We start from the raw sequence: 21,424 nt of genomic DNA on the forward strand, positions 1-21,424 counted from the left end.
TTACTTTTCCCAGCATGCATCGGTGCTGCGGCGGGACCACGGGGAGCTGTCCTTGGTGCTGAAGCTGCCGACGAGAAGATATTATTGTTGATTATTAATAAGGAGGATGTTTCATGGTATTAGGATTTCTGTTTTATGACTTGACGTGTCTTCAGAGTTCCCGCCCACGACTGACGGCTTTTTATTGACGTCATAACAACCGTGATTTGACGTGTAACCGCCCCCCACCCCCTCCCTCCCTTCTCCCCACACCCCACCAGTCGTGACCGCCCCATCACTAAAAGTGTTGCGAGGATTTGCTTCCTGAGATTCTTCTCATCTGCGTGACTTTCCTCGCGATGGACGTGCGACGTCGTCCCGCGGCGATGTGCTGCCTGATCGCGGTCTTCTTGTCGTGCTGCGCGGGCTCGCCTTACGTGGAGCGTCAGTACCTCAACGAGTGGGCCGTGGAGATCCCGGGCGGCCAGGAAGCTGCTGCCGGCATCGCCCGGGACTTGGACTACCAGCTGGTCCGACAGGTACCATTTGCTCTTTAAGGCGTCCAATTTGCAACAATTCTGCCAATTTATGGCAACTCCCAGATTTGATGTCCATTATTACCTCGTCTTCTCCACTACTTCCTGGCCTTTGCAAACACACACACATGTTACACATGTTACTACACGTGTGTGTGGAACATCTGCAATATGGCTTCCGAATGTTCTGCACATCTGTCGGGTTTATAGCTAGGTTCTTGTAATTCCACCTAAATGCTGATTGTTCTTGTTATGTATGTTGGCCTGTTTGCTTTATGATCATGTTTGGTCACCTGCAACATTCACTGAGATCAAACACCACACTTGTTATACAAGACATTGATACAACGTCGATTAGACGTACGTGTCCCTTAAAACTGACTTTGAAACAACGCTGCAAAATAATTGTATTTGTAAATTGAGACAACGTTGGTGTCTAATGTCGGATCAACGTTGTTGGTTGGAAAATGACCAAATTTCAACAGTCAAATCAACGTCAGAACCCAACATTGAGTAAACGTTGTCAAAAAGCATGTTGTTTCAATGTTGTTGTTGAATATTAGTTGGGAAATGACCACATTTCAACGGTCAAATCAACGTCACAACCTGACATTGAATCAACGTAGTCAAAAAGCATGTTGTTTCAACGTTGTATTTGTGTTGTAGAATATTGGTTGGGAAATGACCAAAGTTCAACGGTCAAATCAACGTCACAACCTGACATTGAATAAACGTCGTCAAAAAGCATGTTGTTTCAACGTTGTTGTAAAATATTGGTTGGAAAATGACCACATTTCAATGGTCAAATCAACGTCTGCGCCCAACATTGATTAAACGTCAAAAAGCATGTTGTTTCAACCTTGTATTTGTGTTGTAGAATATTGGTTGGGAAATGACCAAAGTTCAACGGTCAAATCAACATCACAACCTCACATTGATTAAACATCATCAGAAAGCATGTTGTTTCAACGTTGTATTTGTGTTGGAGAATATTGTTTGGAAAAAGACCAAATTTCAAAGGTCAAATCAACATCAGAACCCAACATTGATCAAACGTCAAAAAGCATGTTGTTTCAACGTTGTATTTGTATTGGAGAATATTGTTTGGGAAATGACCAAATTTCAATGTCAAATCAACGTCACAACCTGACATTGATTAAATGTCGTCAAAAAGCATGTTGTTTCAACGTTATTGTAAAATATTGGTTGAAAAAGGACCAAATTTCAATGGTCAAATCAACGTCTGCGCCCAACATTGATCAAACGTCAAAAAGCATGTTGTTTCAACGTTGTATTTGTGTTGTAGAATATTGGTTTGGGAAATGACCAAATTTCAATGGTCAAATCAACGTCACAACCTGACATTGAATAAACGTCGTCAATACGCATGTTGTTTCAACATTGTTGTAAAATATTGGTTGGGAAATGACCAAATTTCAATAGTCAAATCAACGTCACAACCTGACATTGATTAAACATCATCAGAAAACATGTTGTTTCAACCTTGTATTTGTGTTGTAGAATATTGGTTGGGAAATGACCAAAGTTCAACAGTCAAATCAACGTCACAAACTGACATTGAATAAACGTTGTCAATAAGCATGTTGTTTCAACGTTGTTTTAAATATTGGTTGGAAAATGACCACATTTCAATGGTCAAATCAACGTCACAACCTGACATTGATTAAACATCATCAGAAAGCATGTTGTTTCAACCTTGTATTTGTGTTGTAGAATATTGGTTGGGAAATGACCAAAATTTCAATGGTCAAATCAACGTCACAACCCAACATTGATTAAACGTCAAAAAGTATGTTGTTTCAACGTTGTATTTGTGTTGTAGAATATTGGTTGGGAAATGACCAAATTTCAATAGTCAAATCGTCAGAACCCAACATTGAATAAACATTGTCAAAAAGCATGTTGTTTCAATGTTGTTGTTGAATATTAGTTGGGAAATGACTAAATTTCAACGGTCAAATCAACGTCACAACCTGACATTGAATAAACGTCGTCAATAAGCATGTTGTTTCAACGTTGTTGTAAAATATTGGTTGGAAAATGACCAAATTTCAATGGTCAAATCAACGTCACAACCTGACATTGATTAAACATCATCAGAAAGCATGTTGTTTCAACGTTGTATTTGTGTTGTAGAATATTGGTTGGGAAATGACCAAAGTTCAACAGTCAAATCAACGTCACAAACTGACATTGAATAAACGTTGTCAATAAGCATGTTGTTTCAACGTTGTTTTAAATATTGGTTGGAAAATGACCACATTTCAACAGTCAAATCAACGTCACAACCTGACATTGATTAAACATCATCAGAAAGCATGTTGTTTCAACGTTGTATTTGTGTTGTAGAATATTGGTTGGGAAATGACCAAAATTTCAATAGTCAAATCAACGTCACAACCCAACATTGATTAAACGTCAAAAAGTATGTTGTTTCAATGTTGTATTTGTGTTGTAGAATGTTGGTTGGGAAATGACCAAATTTCAATAGTCAAATCGTCAGAACCCAACATTGATTAAACGTCGTCAAAAAGCATGTTGTTTCAACGTTGTATTTGTGTTGTAAAATATTGGTTGTAAAATGACCAAATTTCAATGACAAATCAACGTCACAACCTGACATTGAATAAACGTTGTCAATAAGCATGTTGTTTCAATGTTGTTTTAAATATTGGTTGGAGAATGACCAAATTTCAACGGTCAAATCAAAGTCACAACCTGACATTGAATAAACGTTGTCAATAAGCATGTTGTTTCAATGTTGTTTTAAATATTGGTTGGAAAATGACCAAATTTCAACGGTCAAATCAACGTCTGCACCCAACATTGATTAAACGTCAAAAAGCATGTTGTTTCAACCTTGTATTTGTTGAATATTGGTTGAGAAATGACCAAAGTTCAACGGTCAAATCAACGTCACAACCTGACATTGAATAAACGTCGTCAATAAGCATGTTGTTTTAACGTTGTATTTGTGTTGGAGAATATTGTTTGGAAAATGACCAAATTTCAATGTCAAATCAACGCCACAACCTGACATTGATTAAATGTCGTCAAAAAGCATGTTGTTTCAACGTTGTTGTAAAATATTGGTTGGGAAATGACCAAATTTCAATGGTCAAATCAACGTCTGCGCCCAACATTGATTAAACGTCAAAAAGCATGTTGTTTCAACTTTGTATTTGTGTTGTAGAATATTGGTTGGGAAATGACCTAATTTCAATGGTCAAATCAACATCACAACCCAACATTGATCAAACGTCAAAAAGCATGTTGTTTCAACCTTGTATTTGTGTTGTAGAATATTGTTTGGAAAATGACCAAATTTCAATGTCAAATCAACGCCACAACCTGACATTGATTAAATGTCGTCAAAAAGCATGTTGTTTCAACGTTGTTGTAAAATATTGGTTGGGAAATGACCACATTGCAATAGTCAAATCAACGTCACAACCTGACATTGAATAAACGTTGTCAATAAGCATGTTGTTTCAACGTTGTTTTAAATATTGGTTGGAAAATGACCAAATTTCAATGTCAAATCAATGTCACAACCTGACATTGATTAAATATCGTCAAAAAGCATGTTGTTTCAACGTTGTTGTAAAATATTGGTTGGAAAATGACCAAATTTCAATGTCAAATCAACGTCACAACCTGACATTGATTAAATGTGGTCAAAAAGCATGTTGTTTCAGCGTTAGGCTTGAGTTGCTCAACGTCAGGACCTAATTCACCAAGTTCTCAACGTCAGGACCTAATTCACCAAGTTCTCAATGTTGTTTTGATGTCTTATGCCTGCTGGGTTACAAATGATCATTTAAAAAGAAATAGATTAATGACACTTTTGAGTTTGTAATAATCATGATGAATCACTGGCTTGCGTCATTTAAAAAAAGACCCCAATATTTGGGCACAAGTGCAATTTCCTTCCACCCAGGACTTATTTAAATGTGTTATTTGAATGAAAGTCATTTATTTGCTCAAAACCTAGTCAGAGTTTTATCTAAAGCCTACTTGGGCTATCAAAAATAACCAGTTAACTCAATGTGATCAATCACAAAAACTATCACAATAACAAACCAAAAATACTCTTCATCTCCACAATTCAAAAAGAAAAAAAATAGCAGTCATTTGTAAAAATATTAATAAAAAAATTATATATATATATATATATATATATATATATATATATATATATATATATATATATATATATATATATATATATATGCATATATATACTATATATATATATATATACATATGTATATATATATATATATATATAACTAATATAAAGTTAAAAAAGAAAAACATAGCAGTCATTTGTAAAAGAAATATCTAAATTATTATATATATAGATGTATATACAGTATGTATGTATATAGATATGTGTACATATACATTATTATTATAGATATGTAGATAGTAATATTGAAATTCAAAAAGAAAATAATTTTTCAAAAATATAAAAAAATACATGTATTTATATATCTATATAATATATATATATATACTATATATTTTTTAATGTATATATACTATATATATATTTTTAATGTATATATACTATATATATATATATATATATATATATATAACTAATATAAAGTTAAAAAAGAAAAACATAGCAGTCATTTGTAAAAAAAAATATCTAAATTATTATATATATAGATGTATATACAGTATGTATGTATAGAGATATGTGTACATATACATTATTATTATAGATATATAGATAGTAATATTGAAATTCAAAAAGAAAATAATTTGTTAAAAATATAAAAAAATACATGTATTTATATATCTATATAATATATATATATATATATATATATATATATACTATATATATATATATATATACTATATATTTTTTTTTTAATGTATATATACTATATATATATATATATATATATATAACTAATATAAAGTTAAAAAAGAAAAACATAGCAGTCATTTGTAAAAAAAAAAAAATCTAAATTATTATATATATATAGATGTATATACAGTATGTATGTATATAGATATGTGTACATATACATTATTATTATAGATATATAGATAGTAATATTGAAATTCAAAAAGAAAATAATTTGTTAAAAATATAAAAAAATACATGTATTTATATATATATACATATATATATATATATATATATATACATGTATGTATTTATATGTGATCACTTAGAGCTCAGATAATCTGATTATTGATCAATACAATACTGTACATAATCACCTAATAAATAATATTCATCATATTATGATATTTAATTACATCCACATGCAGTCACAATAATAATCCCACTCATCATTTTGTTTCATTAAATGACATTTGTATAAATACATTAGACCTTTAAGATATTTTGAACATATATTTACTACATAAATATGCATGCATTAATTAGTATGAACAATTATGGACAGAGACATTTTTTAATCAGTGATGAGAATAGATTATTTAAAAAAAAGAATGCTGTATATATATATATATATATATATATATATATATATATATATATATATATATATATATATATATATATATATATATATATATATTTATATATATATAAAACAATGTTGTCTGATGTGTTGGATGTTGTTGTGGTCAGTGTACGTTCTGCTTATGTTTGTCTAAAACTTTTGAGATGTAAAAGTGCATTAACGACATGAATAATTCATGTTTTGAGCTCTTTGAGACGCCTGGTGGGTTTGATGCAGATTCTCACCGTCCAGTCTCTCTGGTCTCCACAGATCGGGGCCCTAAAGGACCATTTTTTGTTCAGACATCGGCAACATCCCCGCAGAATGAAGCGAGGCGCAGAGCACATCACCAGGCAGCTGTCGGAGGATGACCGGGTGTGTACATGTCGGGTCCGGGGACTCTGGTCACACCTGCAACACAAAGTAACACAAAGGTGTCCGCAGGTGCTGTGGGCGGAGCAACAGTACGAGAAGCGTCGCCACAAGCGAGCGTCCCTGGGGGAGTGCAGGGACTGTCCTGTGGACAAACTGTTTGACGACCCCATGTGGAACCAGCAGTGGTATCTGGTGAGTCGCTGGAGGGATGGATACCTTTCACTTTGGAATGGGCACGGTACTCAGTGGTACCCGTTGTTGGTACTGTTAATAAATGTTCATTGTTGGGAGAAAAAAACTAACCTTTTTTTTTTAAATGACCTTGTTTTCTTACACTTCTGTGTCTCATTTGCAAGTACTGCACTGTACATTTATTCAAAGTACTTTTAGTATACTTTGCAGGCAGTTGCAATTCCCAGATGTTGAAAGTGTCGGCAGTTCTTCACCTTTTGGACCTCAGCGCCCAACTTTTCCACTACAGAGGGGCCCGGGGCCCCACTCAAATATTAACACTGAATTATTCATCTTACGTTCAATTTGAATCATATTCAATAATTATATCTAACCCGGCCTAGTGGTTTGAGTGTCCGCCCTGAGATGGGTAGGTTGTGAGTTCAAACCCCGGCCGAGTCATACCAAAGACTATAAAAATGGGAGCCATTACCTCCCTGCTTGGCACTCAGCATCAAGGCTTGGAATTGGGGGTTAAATCACCAAAAGTGATTCCCGGGCGTGGCACCGCTGCTGCACACTGCTGCTGCTCACTGCTCCCCTCACCTCCCAGGGGGTGAACAATGTATGTGTCAAATGCAGAGGACACATTTCACCACACCTAGTGTGTGTGTGACTATCATTGGTACTTTAACTTTAACTTAACTTTAACTTTAACTTACCAACCTTGTCAAATGATGTGAAACCATGTGTTAAGCACAAAGATTATTTGTCATGTCTGTGTAATCATGTTTTGTCTTAGTCATGTTTTGTTTAGTTATTGGACTTTTTAGTTTCTGGCTTTTCACTCCCTTGTCTTGTTTCCATGGTTACCAATTAGTTTCACCTGTTCCACGTTTGGACTCATTGTGCACTCTTGTTTGTCACCATAGCAACCCATTAGTTTTCACCTGTCACGTCACGCACCTGTTTTCGTTAATCATGTCTGTAGTATTTAAGTTCATTGTTTTTCAGTTTGTCTTTCTGGTGACATCTCCACATTTATGCTTCTGCACATTTCTGACTCTTTTTTCATGTCCATCGTTCACGCTGCTCCTTTTTGTCCATGCCAAGTAAGTTTTGTTTATTATTGCCACTGTTAGTGTTTTTTGTTGTTCATAGTTTTTGCCTTTGTGCAAGTGTTTGGTTTCATAGTGTGTTCTCCGCCATTGTGCGCGCCTTTTGTTTACTTCCTTGTTTTGTATTTATAGTGTTTAAATAAAAATGTACCTGCATTCCCGTCTCGCCCGAGCCAACTTTCCGTTGCCTTCGAGAAAAACTAAACCCCAGGACCAAGTCATGACATTATTATTTGTTTTACACTCAAACCTTAGGCTTAGGTCAGGCTGATTATAAGTACTAACCAAATTTTCTGCATATATTTATTCATACATATATATATATATATATTTTTTTTTTTTTTATTCATATATATATATATATATATATATATATATATATATATATATATATATATATATATATATATATATATATATATATATATATATATATATATGAGATGAAATAGTCTTGTGATTTTTTTCCCCACACATACATATAATTATATATACATATATATATATATATATATATATATATATATATATATATATATATATATATATATATATATATATATATATATATATATATATATATATATGAATTTAAAAAAAATAAAATAAAAAATAAATATATATATATATATTTTTTTTTTTTTTTTTTTTGCTGCAGCTGTTACATATACTGTAATATTGTACATGGTAATTGGGATTTGTTTTATATTATATACTGCATATATAATATATAAATATTACATATACTGTATTTTATATTGCTACTATGGTCCATTTGTAGTCTACTTTATACTTTTTGTTTTTGCCCTCTTTTTGTGCCTCTTGTGTGCATTATCCTTTCCATCCTTATCCTTGCCATCCTTTGTAACTGAGCTACTGTGTGGAACACTTTCCCTTGTGGATCAATAAAGTGTGTCCAAGTCTACATCTAATAAGAAATAACTCATAAATAACCCCCAAAAAAATGGACATGCAAAACGCTGTGCTAAAATAAATAAACTAAAATAATAATGAATAGGTTTCTTAATAAAATTAAAGTGCAAAAAGAAAATACAGCTTCGCCACTTTAGTCATAATTTTGTCACTTAAGAAACTTCTCGATGACTCCAAACTTTGTTTGTTTTTTAGATGGACACTACTGCCACAAGTGGTAGAAAAGTGTATTACAACTGAGTGCCTGTGCCATGACAGATGTCTATAAAAGTAGCCAATCCGTACCCACCTCGAGTAGCGAGTAAAACAATCTTATCTGACACCTGTTGTCACTTTGGTAAAAGACTGCGTTGAGAGTTGAATATCCGTGACTGCACTTGTTGTCTTGCTGCTTCTTTCTTACGAGCTCAGCAGCTCCACCTTTGAGCCCACTTTCCTTCTCAGCGTGCTAACAATGGCACTAAAGTGACACACACAAAACAATAATAGAACAGTGAAGCCATTCTGGCCAGAAGAGCCATTTGCTTAATTGTTGACCCAGGCAGTGTTGGATGAGGGTCGTGGAGAGATAATCCAACACAATGCATTCAATCCCAATTAATCCAGAATGGGATTGTCTTTTTAGTCCACTGAGGCCCAGTTCACTCCCTTTTTTACTGCCAATGCATCGGAACTTCGCTGTCAATTTCCACTAAAAAGTGAAAGACGGGAAGTGTTTCTTGCGTTACTCGCTAATCAAACGCAAGCGGTCACAAAAGATGACGTATTTGCAGATCCAGACATGCAGGGCACCTCCACAAGTGGAGAAAAGTGAGGTGTAACTTAGATATTGGCTTTCACTATGTAAAAGCGCTTGGAGTCACTAGAGAAAAGCGCTATATAAATATAATTCAAAAAGGTGTGGAGGCGTGTAAAACAACTCCACAAGCATGGGGACCCGCATGTAAAATGTCAAATAATGGCTGACGGTGCACGCTGGCGTATTCCTAGCCCCTTCCTGCTCCGTCACTGATAGAAATTGTCGTGCAAATTTCACTTGAAAATTCAGCCAGATGGGACTTGAGTTAAAACACAAATAAATGAAGTGCATTCAAGTAAAACATTTAAATAACATTCTTGTATGTCATTCTGTGTTATATATTTGGGGGCTTTTATTAAGTTCATTTTACCCAAAACATCTGATTATAAAAAATATTTATTTGACAGCACCACTTTAAATATTTGTATAACCTTCTTTTTTTTCATATTGATGTGGCATAGAAAGAGAATGAGTTAAGACCTTTGTTAGATGGGAATCTGGGTTTAACGTGGTTAGTGGAGCTCCCCCTGGTGTTGTGGTTATGGCGGTCATTTACGTTAAGGAAGTAGTTTGACATGTACTTCGGTATCAGGGAGGTGTAGCGGATTTTATAGACCAGGCTCAGTGCAAGTTGTTTTACTCTGTTCTCCACCCTGAGCCAGCCCACTTTGGAGAAGTGGGTAGGAGTGAGGTGTGATCTGGGGTGGAGGTCTAGAAGTAATCTGACTAGCTTGTTCTGGGATGTTTGGAGTTTAGATTTGAGGGTTTTGGAGGTGCTAGGGTACCAGGAGGTGCATGCGTAATGGAAAAAGGGTTGAACGAGAGTTCCCGCCAGAATCCTCATGGTGCTTTTGTTGACCAGAGAGGAGATTCTATAGAGAAATCTCGTTCGTTGGTTGACCTTTTTGATGACCTTGGTTGCCATTTTATCGCAGGAAAGATTAGCCTCTAGAATGGAACCTAGGTAGGTGACCTCATCCTTCCTGGTGATAACAATGTCACCCACTTTTATAGTGAAGTCATTGACTTTCTTAAGGTTGATGTGGGACCCAAACAGGATGGATTCCATTTTACAGATGTGTAAGTTACCCATGTCTTGGCCACTAATACACCCCCATACCATCACACATGCTGCCTTTTACACTTTGCACCTAGAACAATCCGGATAGTTCTTTTCCTCTTTGATCCGGAGGACACGACGTCCACAGTTTCCAAAAACAATTTGAAATGTGGACTCGTCAGACCACAGAACACTTTTCCACTTTGTATCAGTCCATCTTAGATGAGCTCAGGCCCAGCAAAGTGTTTCTGGGTGTTGTTGATAAACGGTTTTCGCCTTGCATAGGAGAGTTTTAACTTGCACTTACAGATGTAGCGACCAACTGTAGTTACTGACAGTGGGTTTCTGAAGTGTTCCTGAGCCATGTGGTGATATCCTTTACACACTGATGTGGCTTTTTGATGCAGTACAGCCTGAGGGATGGAAGGTCACGGGCTTAGCTGCTTACGTGCAGTGATTTCTCCACATTCTCTGAACCCTTTGATGATATTACGGAGCGTAGATGGTGAAATCCCTAAATTCCTTGCAATAGCTGGTTGAGAAAGGTTTTTCTTAAACTGTTCAACAATTTGCTCAGGCATTTGTTGACAAAGTGGTGACTCTCGCCCCATCCTTGTTTGTGAATGACTGAGCATTTCATGGAATCTACTTTTATACCCAATCATGGCACCCACCTGTTCCCAATTAGCCTGCACACCTGTGGGATGTTCCAAATAAGTGTTTGATGAGCATTCCTCAACTTTATCAGTATTTATTGCCACCTTTCACAACTTCTTTGTCACGTGTTGCTGCCATCAAATTCTAAAGTTAATGATTATTTGCAAAATGTTTATGAGTTTGAACATCAAATATGTTGTCTTTGTAGCATATTCAACTGAATATGGCTTGAAAAGGATTTGCAAATCATTGTATTCCGTTTATATTTACATCTAACACAATTTCCCAACTCATATGGAAACGGGGTTTGTAGATCATCTACATCTACTACATGATTTGCTGTCAAATCGGAATCGGAATAAATAAAAAGTGGTGATTTGGTTCTGAATCTATTTTTGAGCACCGCTGTGTGTTTTTGTGAAGAATGGAGAGTCCACTTATCTCAGACACCTGCAGTCACCACACATGAGTCATGGAGACAAACAAATTGACCAATTATTTCTTCCAACAAAGGATAGCGACTACATCGCCGTGACTCACTACTGAAGGATGGAAAATCTTTGCGGAGTTGTTACCTAATTTGTGACGTGGATGAGGGGGACGGCGGCTGAAAGCGAGGACGATGACGTTGGTGGATGTTTGCTTACATCCCGGAGAGAGGGAGGGGCTAGGTGTGTGTGATGGTGAACTGCAGCAGAGGGGAGGCTTGAACAGGATGACGCTTTTTTATGGCATGAGTGGCTGGCTGGAAATTAATACCGGCTGTGACTCATCGCCTGCATGGCGCGTGTGTGTGTGTGTGTGTGTGTGTGTGTGTGTGTGTGTGTGTGTGTGTGTCCTTGTATTTCTACCCTTCTCGAGACATCAACAAGGAAAAGTATCTTCCATATGAGGAGGTGTGAACAAGTGATGACATAAATCATGGTCCCAATATGGAAAAAACCATTGCATCTAATAGAGAGCCAAAGACTAGAGTCCGTGAACATTGCTCCAAAGTCAGGATGTTTGGTTGATTTAATGTGCATACAAAAGTAAACATTGACAGGTACAAATGTAGTGAGTCTTATTCTGCGTTGTCCATCCATCCATCTTCTTCCGCTTATCCGAGGTCGGGTCGCGGGGGCAGCAGCCTAAGAAGGGAAGCCCAGACTTCCCTCTCCCCAGCCACCTCGTCCAGCTCCTCCCGGGGGATCCCGAGGCGTCCCCAGGCCAGCCGGGAGACATAGTCTTCCCAACGTGTCCTGGGTCTTCCTCGTGGCCTCCTACCGGTCGGACGTGCCCTAAACACCTCCCTAGGGAGGCGTTCGGGTGGCATCCTGACCAGATGCCCGAACCACCTCATCTGGCTCCTCTCGATGTGGAGAAGCAGCGGCTTTACTTTGAGCTCCTCCCGGATGACAGAGCTTCTCACCCTATCTCTAAGGGAGAGCCCCGCCACCCGGCGGAGGAAACTCATTTGGGCCGCTTGTACCCGTGATCTTGTCCTTTCGGTCATGACCCAAAGCTCATGACCATAGGTGAGGATGGGAACGTAGATCGACCGGTAAATTGAGAGCTTTGCCTTCCGACTCAGCTCCTTCTTCACCACAACGGATCGATACAGCGTCCGCATTACTGAAGACGCCGCACCGATCCGCCTGTCGATCTCACGATCCACTCTTCCCTCACTCGTGAACAAGACTCCGAGGTACTTGAACTCCTCCACTTGGGGCAAGATCTCCTCCCCAACCCGGAGATGGCACTCCACCCTTTTCCGGGCGAGAACCATGGACTCGGACTTGGAGGTGCTGATTCTCATCCCAGTCGCTTCACACTCGGCTGCGAACCGATCCAGCGAGAGCTGAAGATCCTGGCCAGATGAAGCCATCAGGACCACATCATGTTTAAAAAGCAGAGACCTAATCCTGCAGCCACCAAACCAGATCCCCTCAACGCCTTGACTGCGCCTAGAAATTCTGTCCATAAAAGTTATGAACAGAATGGGTGACAAAAGGCAGCCTTGGCGGAGTCCAACCCTCACTGGAAACGTGTCCGACTTGCTGCCGGCAATGCGGACCAAGCTCTGACACTGATCATACAGGGAGCGGACTGCCACAATCAGACAGTCCGATACCCCATACTCTCTGAGCACTCCCCACAGGACTTCCCGAGGGACACGGTCCAATGCATTCTCCAAGTCCACAAAGCACATGTAGACTGGTTGGACAAACTCCCATGCACCCTCAAGGACCCTGCCCAGAGTATAGAGCTGCGTTGTGTAGTTTTTTAAATAAAAGACACTTCACCATGCCGTCGTTTCACTATTTATTGGTAACCTGTGTTGGAAACACAAAACACACACACACAGGGTTAGGGCTAACCCTAACCCTAACCCTAACCCTAACCCTAACCCTAACCCTAACCCTAACCCTAACCCTAACCCTAACCCCCCCGCCGCTTGATGGTTAATGGAGGAGGGAGTCCCAGGTACGCTCCCTCATCCCCATTGATGGTTTTCCTTGGGCCGCTTTCTTAGTTCGATCGCCTCCTTAATCCATCGTTTGAATTTGTCACTTTCTGTGCCGATGATTTTGCCGTTGTCCCGGTCATGGTGTGGTTATTTGTTTTGCAATGATCTGATATGGCTGATTTGAAGATTTCCTGTTCAGATTTGTGTTTAAAGCTTCTTGTAAACCTTTCAGTCTGTCATGTCTGTGTTATCATGTTTTGTTTTAAGTCATGTTTTGTTTAGTTATAGGACTCTTTAGTTTCTGTCTTTTCACTGCCTTGTCTTGTTTCCATGATTACCCCATTAGTTTCACCTGTTCCACGTTTGGACTCATTGTGCACTCTTGTTTGTCACCATAGCAACCATTAGTTTTCACCTGTCACGTCACGCACCTGTTTTACGTTTTGAGTCACGCACCTGCTTTCACTAATCATGTCCATAGTATTTAAGTTCATTCATTTTCTGTTGTTCGTCCTGACGACCTCACCACATTTATGCTCTGTCCATTTTTTCATGTCCATCGTTCACGCTGCTCCTTTTTTGTCCATGCCAAGTAAGTTTTCTTTATTCAAGCCATAGTTTGCAAGTTTTGTTTAATTGTTCATAGTTTATTCTCCGCCACTGTGCGCGCTTTTTGTTTGATCCTTTTTTTTTGTATTTATAGTTAATAAATAAATCATGTACCTTCATTCCCGTCTCGCCCGTGCCAACTTTCCGTTGCATCCCGGAAAAGCAAACACCCAAGACCAAGCTCTGACACAGTCGTCTCTTTTTCACATTCTTTCTGATGTTCTCTAGGTAAAGATTCCATTTGATATACCAAAAATATGGTCTGATCACAAGAACATTAGAACAAGTAGATAAGGAACTGGCCAAAACATCTCTGTGAGCCGACAAACGCGGGCCCTTAGGACAAAACAAAGAGTTTACTTGCGGACATAAGATGAAAGCAAGGAGGTCACGAGAAGACACACTGCATGGGAAAATACTAACTGATTCAAACATGACTATGGATGCAAAAAGAAGACTTGAAACTATCTCATTGTCACACATTGTGTTGGTAGGTGTGGTACTTGAGGGTTGAAAGATGCTTGCAGGAGTGTGCTTGAGCAGCCACAGATTCCTGGGAAAGGTTACCGGATGAGGCTGAGACATTCTTAATGGCCTAACCTTTCAAAACACACGATAGCGTTTAAAGAGCCTGTTGTATTGTGAACAAGTCCTTTTGTCTCCCGGCAGCAAGACACAAGGACGTCGTCCTCGCTGCCCAAACTGGACTTGCACGTCATCCCCGTGTGGCAGAAGGGCATCACCGGGAGGGGAGTGGTCATCACGGTTCTGGATGACGGACTGGAGTGGAACCACACCGACATCCACTCCAACTACGTAAGAGACAGTTTCCATGGAGACGGCTCGGCCGTCTCACACTGCTGTTGCCGCGGCAACACTGCCAGTGACACTTTGCGAGGCGAAGTCGTCAGCTGGAGTGTTTTACAAGGCAGCCTTTTTACTCTTTCATCTTTCTGCTTTTTTTCTTACTTCTTTACAATACTGGACATATTTGAAGGTTTTGTGTTTTGAAGCAATCACACAGACAAGGACTAGAATAGAATAGAAAGTACTTTATTGATCCCTGGGGGAAATTCAGCACCACAGTTCGCTCACAATAAACAATAAACACTTTTATTCACATGTGAATAACATAAATACTGTCTTTTATACAGCATTATTCACATGTGAATAATATAAATTCAGTCTATTATACAGCATTATTCACATGAGAATGACATAAATGCAGTCTATTACACAGCATTATTCACATGTGAATAATATAAATACAGTCTATTATACAGCATTATTCACATGTGAATAATATAAATACAGTCTATTATACAGCATTATTCACATGAGAATGACATAAATGCAGTCTATTATACAGCATTATTCACATGTGAATAATATAAATACAGTCTATTATACAGCATTATTCACATGTGAATAATATCAATACAATCTATTATACAGCATTATTCACATGTGATTAATATAAATACAGTCTATTATACAGCATTATTCACATGCGAATAACATAAATACAGTCTATTATACAGCATTATTCACATGTGAATAACATAAATACAGTCTATTACACAGCATTATTCACATGTGAATAATATAAATACAGTCTATTATACAGCATTATTCACATGTGAATAACATAAATACAGTCTTTTATACAGCATTATTTACATGTGAATAATATAAATACAGTCTATTATACAGCATTATTCACATGTGAATAACATAAATACAGTCTATTATACAGCATTATTCACATGTGAATATTATAAATACAGTCTATTATACAGCATTATTCACATGAGAATGACATAAATGCAGTATATTATACAGCATTATTCACATGTGAATAACATAAATACAGTATATTATACAGCATTATTCACATGTGAATAATATAAATACAGTCTATTATACAGCATTATTCACATGTAAATACTGTAAATACAGTCTATTATACAGCATTATTCACATGTGAATAACATAAATACAGTCTATTATACAGCATTATTCACATGTGAATAACATAAATACAGTATATTATACAGCATTATTCACATGTGAATAATATAAATACAGTCTATTATACAGCATTATTCACATGTGAATAACATAAATACAGTCTTTTATACAGCATTATTCACATGTGAATAATATAAATACAGTCTATTATACAGCATTATTCACATGTGAATACTGTAAATACAGTCTATTATACAGCATTATTCACATGTGAATAACATAAATACAGTCTATTATACAGCATTATTCACATGTGAATAATATCAATACAATCTATTATACAGCATTATTCACATGTGATTAATATAAATACAGTCTATTATACAGCATTATTCACATGTGACTAACATAAATACAGTCTATTACACAGCATTATTCACATGTGAATAACATAAATACAATCTATTATACAGCATTATTCACATGTGAATAATATAAATACAGTCTATTATACAGCATTATTCACATGTGAATAACATAAATACAATCTATTATACAGCATTATTCACATGTGAATAATATAAATCCAGTATATTATACAGCATTACTCACATGTGAATATACAGTCTATTATACAGCATTATTCACATGTGAATAATATAAATACAGTATATTATACAGCATTACTCACATGTGAATATACAGTCTATTATACAGCATTATTCACATGTGAATAATATAAATACAGTCTATTATACATCATTATTCACATGTGAATATACAGTCTATTATACAGCATTATTCACATGTGAATAACATAAATACAATCTATTATACAGCATTATTCACATGTGAATAATATCAATACAATCTATTATACAGCATTATTCACATGTGAATAATATAAATACAGTCTATTATACAGCATTATTCACATGTGAATAACATAAATACAGTCTATTATACAGCATTATTCACATGTGAATAATATCAATACAATCTATTATACAGCATTATTCACATGTGAATAATATAAATACAGTCTATTATACTGCATTATTCACATGTGAATAATATAAATACAGTCTGATATACAGCATTATTCAAATGTGAATATACAGTCTATTATACAGCATTATTCACATGTGAATAATATAAATACAATTTATTATACAGCATTATTCACATGTGAATAATATAAATACAGTCTGATATACAGCATTATTCACATGTGAATAACATAAATACAGTCTATCATACAGCATTATACACATGTGAATAATATCAATACAATCTATTATACAGCATTATTCACATGTGAATAACATAAATAGAGTCTATTACACAGCATTATTCACCTGTGAATACTGTAAATACAGTCTATTATACAGCATTATTCACATGTGAATAACATAAATACAGTCTATTATACAGCATTATTCACATGTGAATAACATAAATACAGTCTATTATACAGCATTATTCACAGGTGAATAACATAAATACAGTCTATTATACAGCATTATTCACATGTGAATAATATAAATACAGTCTATTATACAGCATTATTCACATGTGAATAACATGAATACAGTCTTTTATACAGCATTATTTACATGTGAATAATATAAATACAGTCTATTATACAGCATTATTCACATGTGAATAACATAAATATAGTCTATTATACAGCATTATTCACATGTGAATATTATAAATACAGTCTATTATACAGCATTATTCACATGAGAATGACATAAATGCAGTATATTATACAGCATTATTCACATGTGAATAACATAAATACAGTATATTATACAGCATTATTCACATGTGAATAATATAAATACAGTCTATTATACAGCATTATTCACATGTAAATACTGTAAATACAGTCTATTATACAGCATTATTCACATGTGAATAACATAAATACAGTATATTATACAGCATTATTCACATGTGAATAACATAAATACAGTATATTATACAGCATTATTCACATGTGAATAATATAAATACAGTCTATTATACAGCATTATTCACATGTGAATAACATAAATACAGTCTTTTATACAGCATTATTCACATGTGAATAATATAAATACAGTCTATTATACAGCATTATTCACATGTGAATACTGTAAATACAGTCTATTATACAGCATTATTCACATGTGAATAACATAAATACAGTCTATTATACAGCATTATTCACATGTGAATAATATCAATACAATCTATTATACAGCATTATTCACATGTGATTAATATAAATACAGTCTATTATACAGCATTATTCACATGTGACTAACATAAATACAGTCTATTACACAGCATTATTCACATGTGAATAACATAAATACAATCTATTATACAGCATTATTCACATGTGAATAATATAAATACAGTCTATTATACAGCATTATTCACATGTGAATAACATAAATACAATCTATTATACAGCATTATTCACATGTGAATAATATAAATCCAGTATATTATACAGCATTACTCACATGTGAATATACAGTCTATTATACAGCATTATTCACATGTGAATAATATAAATACAGTATATTATACAGCATTACTCACATGTGAATATACAGTCTATTATACAGCATTATTCACATGTGAATAATATAAATACAGTCTATTATACATCATTACTCACATGTGAATATACAGTCTATTATACAGCATTATTCACATGTGAATAATATAAATACAGTATATTATACAGCATTACTCACATGTGAATATACAGTCTATTATACAGCATTATTCACATGTGAATAATATAAATACAGTCTATTATACAGCATTATTCACATGTGAATAACATAAATACAGTCTATTATACAGCATTATTCACATGTGAATAATATCAATACAATCTATTATACAGCATTATTCACATGTGAATAATATAAATACAGTCTATTATACTGCATTATTCACATGTGAATAATATAAATACAGTCTGATATACAGCATTATTCAAATGTGAATATACAGTCTATTATACAGCATTATTCACATGTGAATAATATAAATACAATTTATTATACAGCATTATTCACATGTGAATAATATAAATACAGTCTGATATACAGCATTATTCACATGTGAATAACATAAATACAGTCTATCATACAGCATTATACACATGTGAATAATATCAATACAATCTATTATACAGCATTATTCACATGTGAATAACATAAATAGAGTCTATTACACAGCATTATTCACCTGTGAATACTGTAAATACAGTCTATTATACAGCATTATTCACATGTGAATAACATAAATACAGTCTATTATACAGCATTATTCACATGTGAATAATATAAATACATTATACATTTACAGTATAGGTACGGTCTATGACTAAGACTATGTCCTCCTCCTGCAATTATGACTACACAAATAGAGCAGGGGTGCCCAAAGTGGGGCCTGACGGCCAAATTTGGCTCGCCAACGTGTGGCTTCCAAATGTAATGCATATTCATACTGACCTTTTAAACTCACTAAAGGTGCCCCGGTCCGATATTGATATCACATATCGGTCCAATATCAGCATAAAGAAAACAAGTATCAGACTATATGGAAACTTTCTGATATTAGTTTTACTACAAGCAGTGACTGGACAGCCAGTTAACATCTAAATGTCCTCTAATAAGCACACCATTTCTTCTATTTTAGTCAAGTCATTTACAAACCTGCTAGGCTCTAAGCTATTGGGAGCTAGCAGCTACACAACAGCTAAGCACAAAGTAGCACCATAATCATTGAGCAATAAAACAGCACATTTATTAACATAAACAAGTATCAACATAAACAAGTATCAACATAAACAAGTAGTTGCATATTACTTACACGTCGCAAGTCTCCAGGGCAGAGGTGTATTAGAAAGGATCCAGTAACAAAAGTGTCCGCATCATTCCACTTAATGCATTTTTGTGATCACTAGGTGTTGCCAAAAACAATTACCACTCCACTTCAACTTAAAGACAGCCCCAGTCCATTAAAGACAGGTAATAATAAATAGATTAGGGTTTTTTTTCATACTCACCATTGTTCTCTGTTTGACTAATTTGACTTGATCAAACCTTTTCTAACAGTCCACACCACTAAATAATACAGTTTGGGTATTTATGATTCCTACTGATATCGGATCGAACGGAAGCGACACACTCTTCACACAATCATTGATGGGATGTTCGCAAGGCTAACTAGTCAGCTAAAATTAAAAAAAATAAATATATATATATATATATATACACACACACATATATACAGGTAAAAGCCAGTAAATTAGAATATTTTGAAAAACTTGATTTATTTCAGTAATTGCATTCAAAAGGTGTAACTTGTACATTATATTTATTCATTGCACACAGACTGATGCATTCAAATGTTTATTTCATTTAATTTTGATGATTTGAAGTGGCAACAAATGAAAATCCAAAATTCCGTGTGTCACAAAATTAGAATATTACTTAAGGCTAATACAAAAAAGGGATTTTTAGAAATGTTGGCCAACTGAAAAGTATGAAAATGAAAAATATGAGCATGTACAATACTCAATACTTGGTTGGAGCTCCTTTTGCCTCAATTACTGCGTTAATGCGGCGTGGCATGGAGTCGATGAGTTTCTGGCACTGCTCAGGTGTTATGAGAGCCCAGGTTGCTCTGATAGTGGCCTTCAACTCTTCTGCGTTTTTGGGTCTGGCATTCTGCATCTTCCTTTTCACAATACCCCACAGATTTTCTATGGGGCTAAGGTCAGGGGAGTTGGCGGGCCAATTTAGAACAGAAATACCATGGTCCGTAAACCAGGCACGGGTAGATTTTGCGCTGTGTGCAGGCGCCAAGTCCTGTTGGAACTTGAAATCTCCATCTCCATAGAGCAGGTCAGCAGCAGGAAGCATGAAGTGCTCTAAAACTTGCTGGTAGACGGCTGCGTTGACCCTGGATCTCAGGAAACAGAGTGGACCGACACCAGCAGATGACATGGCACCCCAAACCATCACTGATGGTGGAAACTTTACACTAGACTTCAGGCAACGTGGATCCTGTGCCTCTCCTGTCTTCCTCCAGACTCTGGGACCTCGATTTCCAAAGGAAATGCAAAATTTGCATGGTTGGGTGATGGTTTGGGGTGCCGTGTCATCTGCTGGTGTCGGTCCACTCTGTTTCCTGAGATGCAGGGTCAACGCAGCCGTCTACCAGCAAGTTTTAGAGC

General features: G+C 35.8%; 1 protein-coding gene across 1 annotated transcript in view; it reads left to right on the top strand.

Annotated features, from left to right (window-relative positions):
• The first annotated feature begins 260 nt into the window (after window positions 1-260).
• The window catches only part of pcsk1 (proprotein convertase subtilisin/kexin type 1), a 52,936-nt gene continuing 31,772 nt past the window's right edge, over window positions 261-21,424 (top strand). Inside the window, exons 1-4 of the mRNA XM_061932240.2 lie at window positions 261-518; window positions 6,299-6,403; window positions 6,473-6,595; window positions 14,869-15,015. Of these exons, the coding sequence (XP_061788224.2) occupies window positions 339-518; window positions 6,299-6,403; window positions 6,473-6,595; window positions 14,869-15,015 (555 nt within the window). The 5' untranslated portion in view covers window positions 261-338. The remainder of the gene's footprint in view (window positions 519-6,298; window positions 6,404-6,472; window positions 6,596-14,868; window positions 15,016-21,424) is intronic.

Source organism: Nerophis lumbriciformis, linkage group LG38 (assembly GCF_033978685.3).
Source record: "Nerophis lumbriciformis linkage group LG38, RoL_Nlum_v2.1, whole genome shotgun sequence".
Classification (NCBI taxonomy): Eukaryota; Metazoa; Chordata; class Actinopteri; order Syngnathiformes; family Syngnathidae; genus Nerophis; species Nerophis lumbriciformis.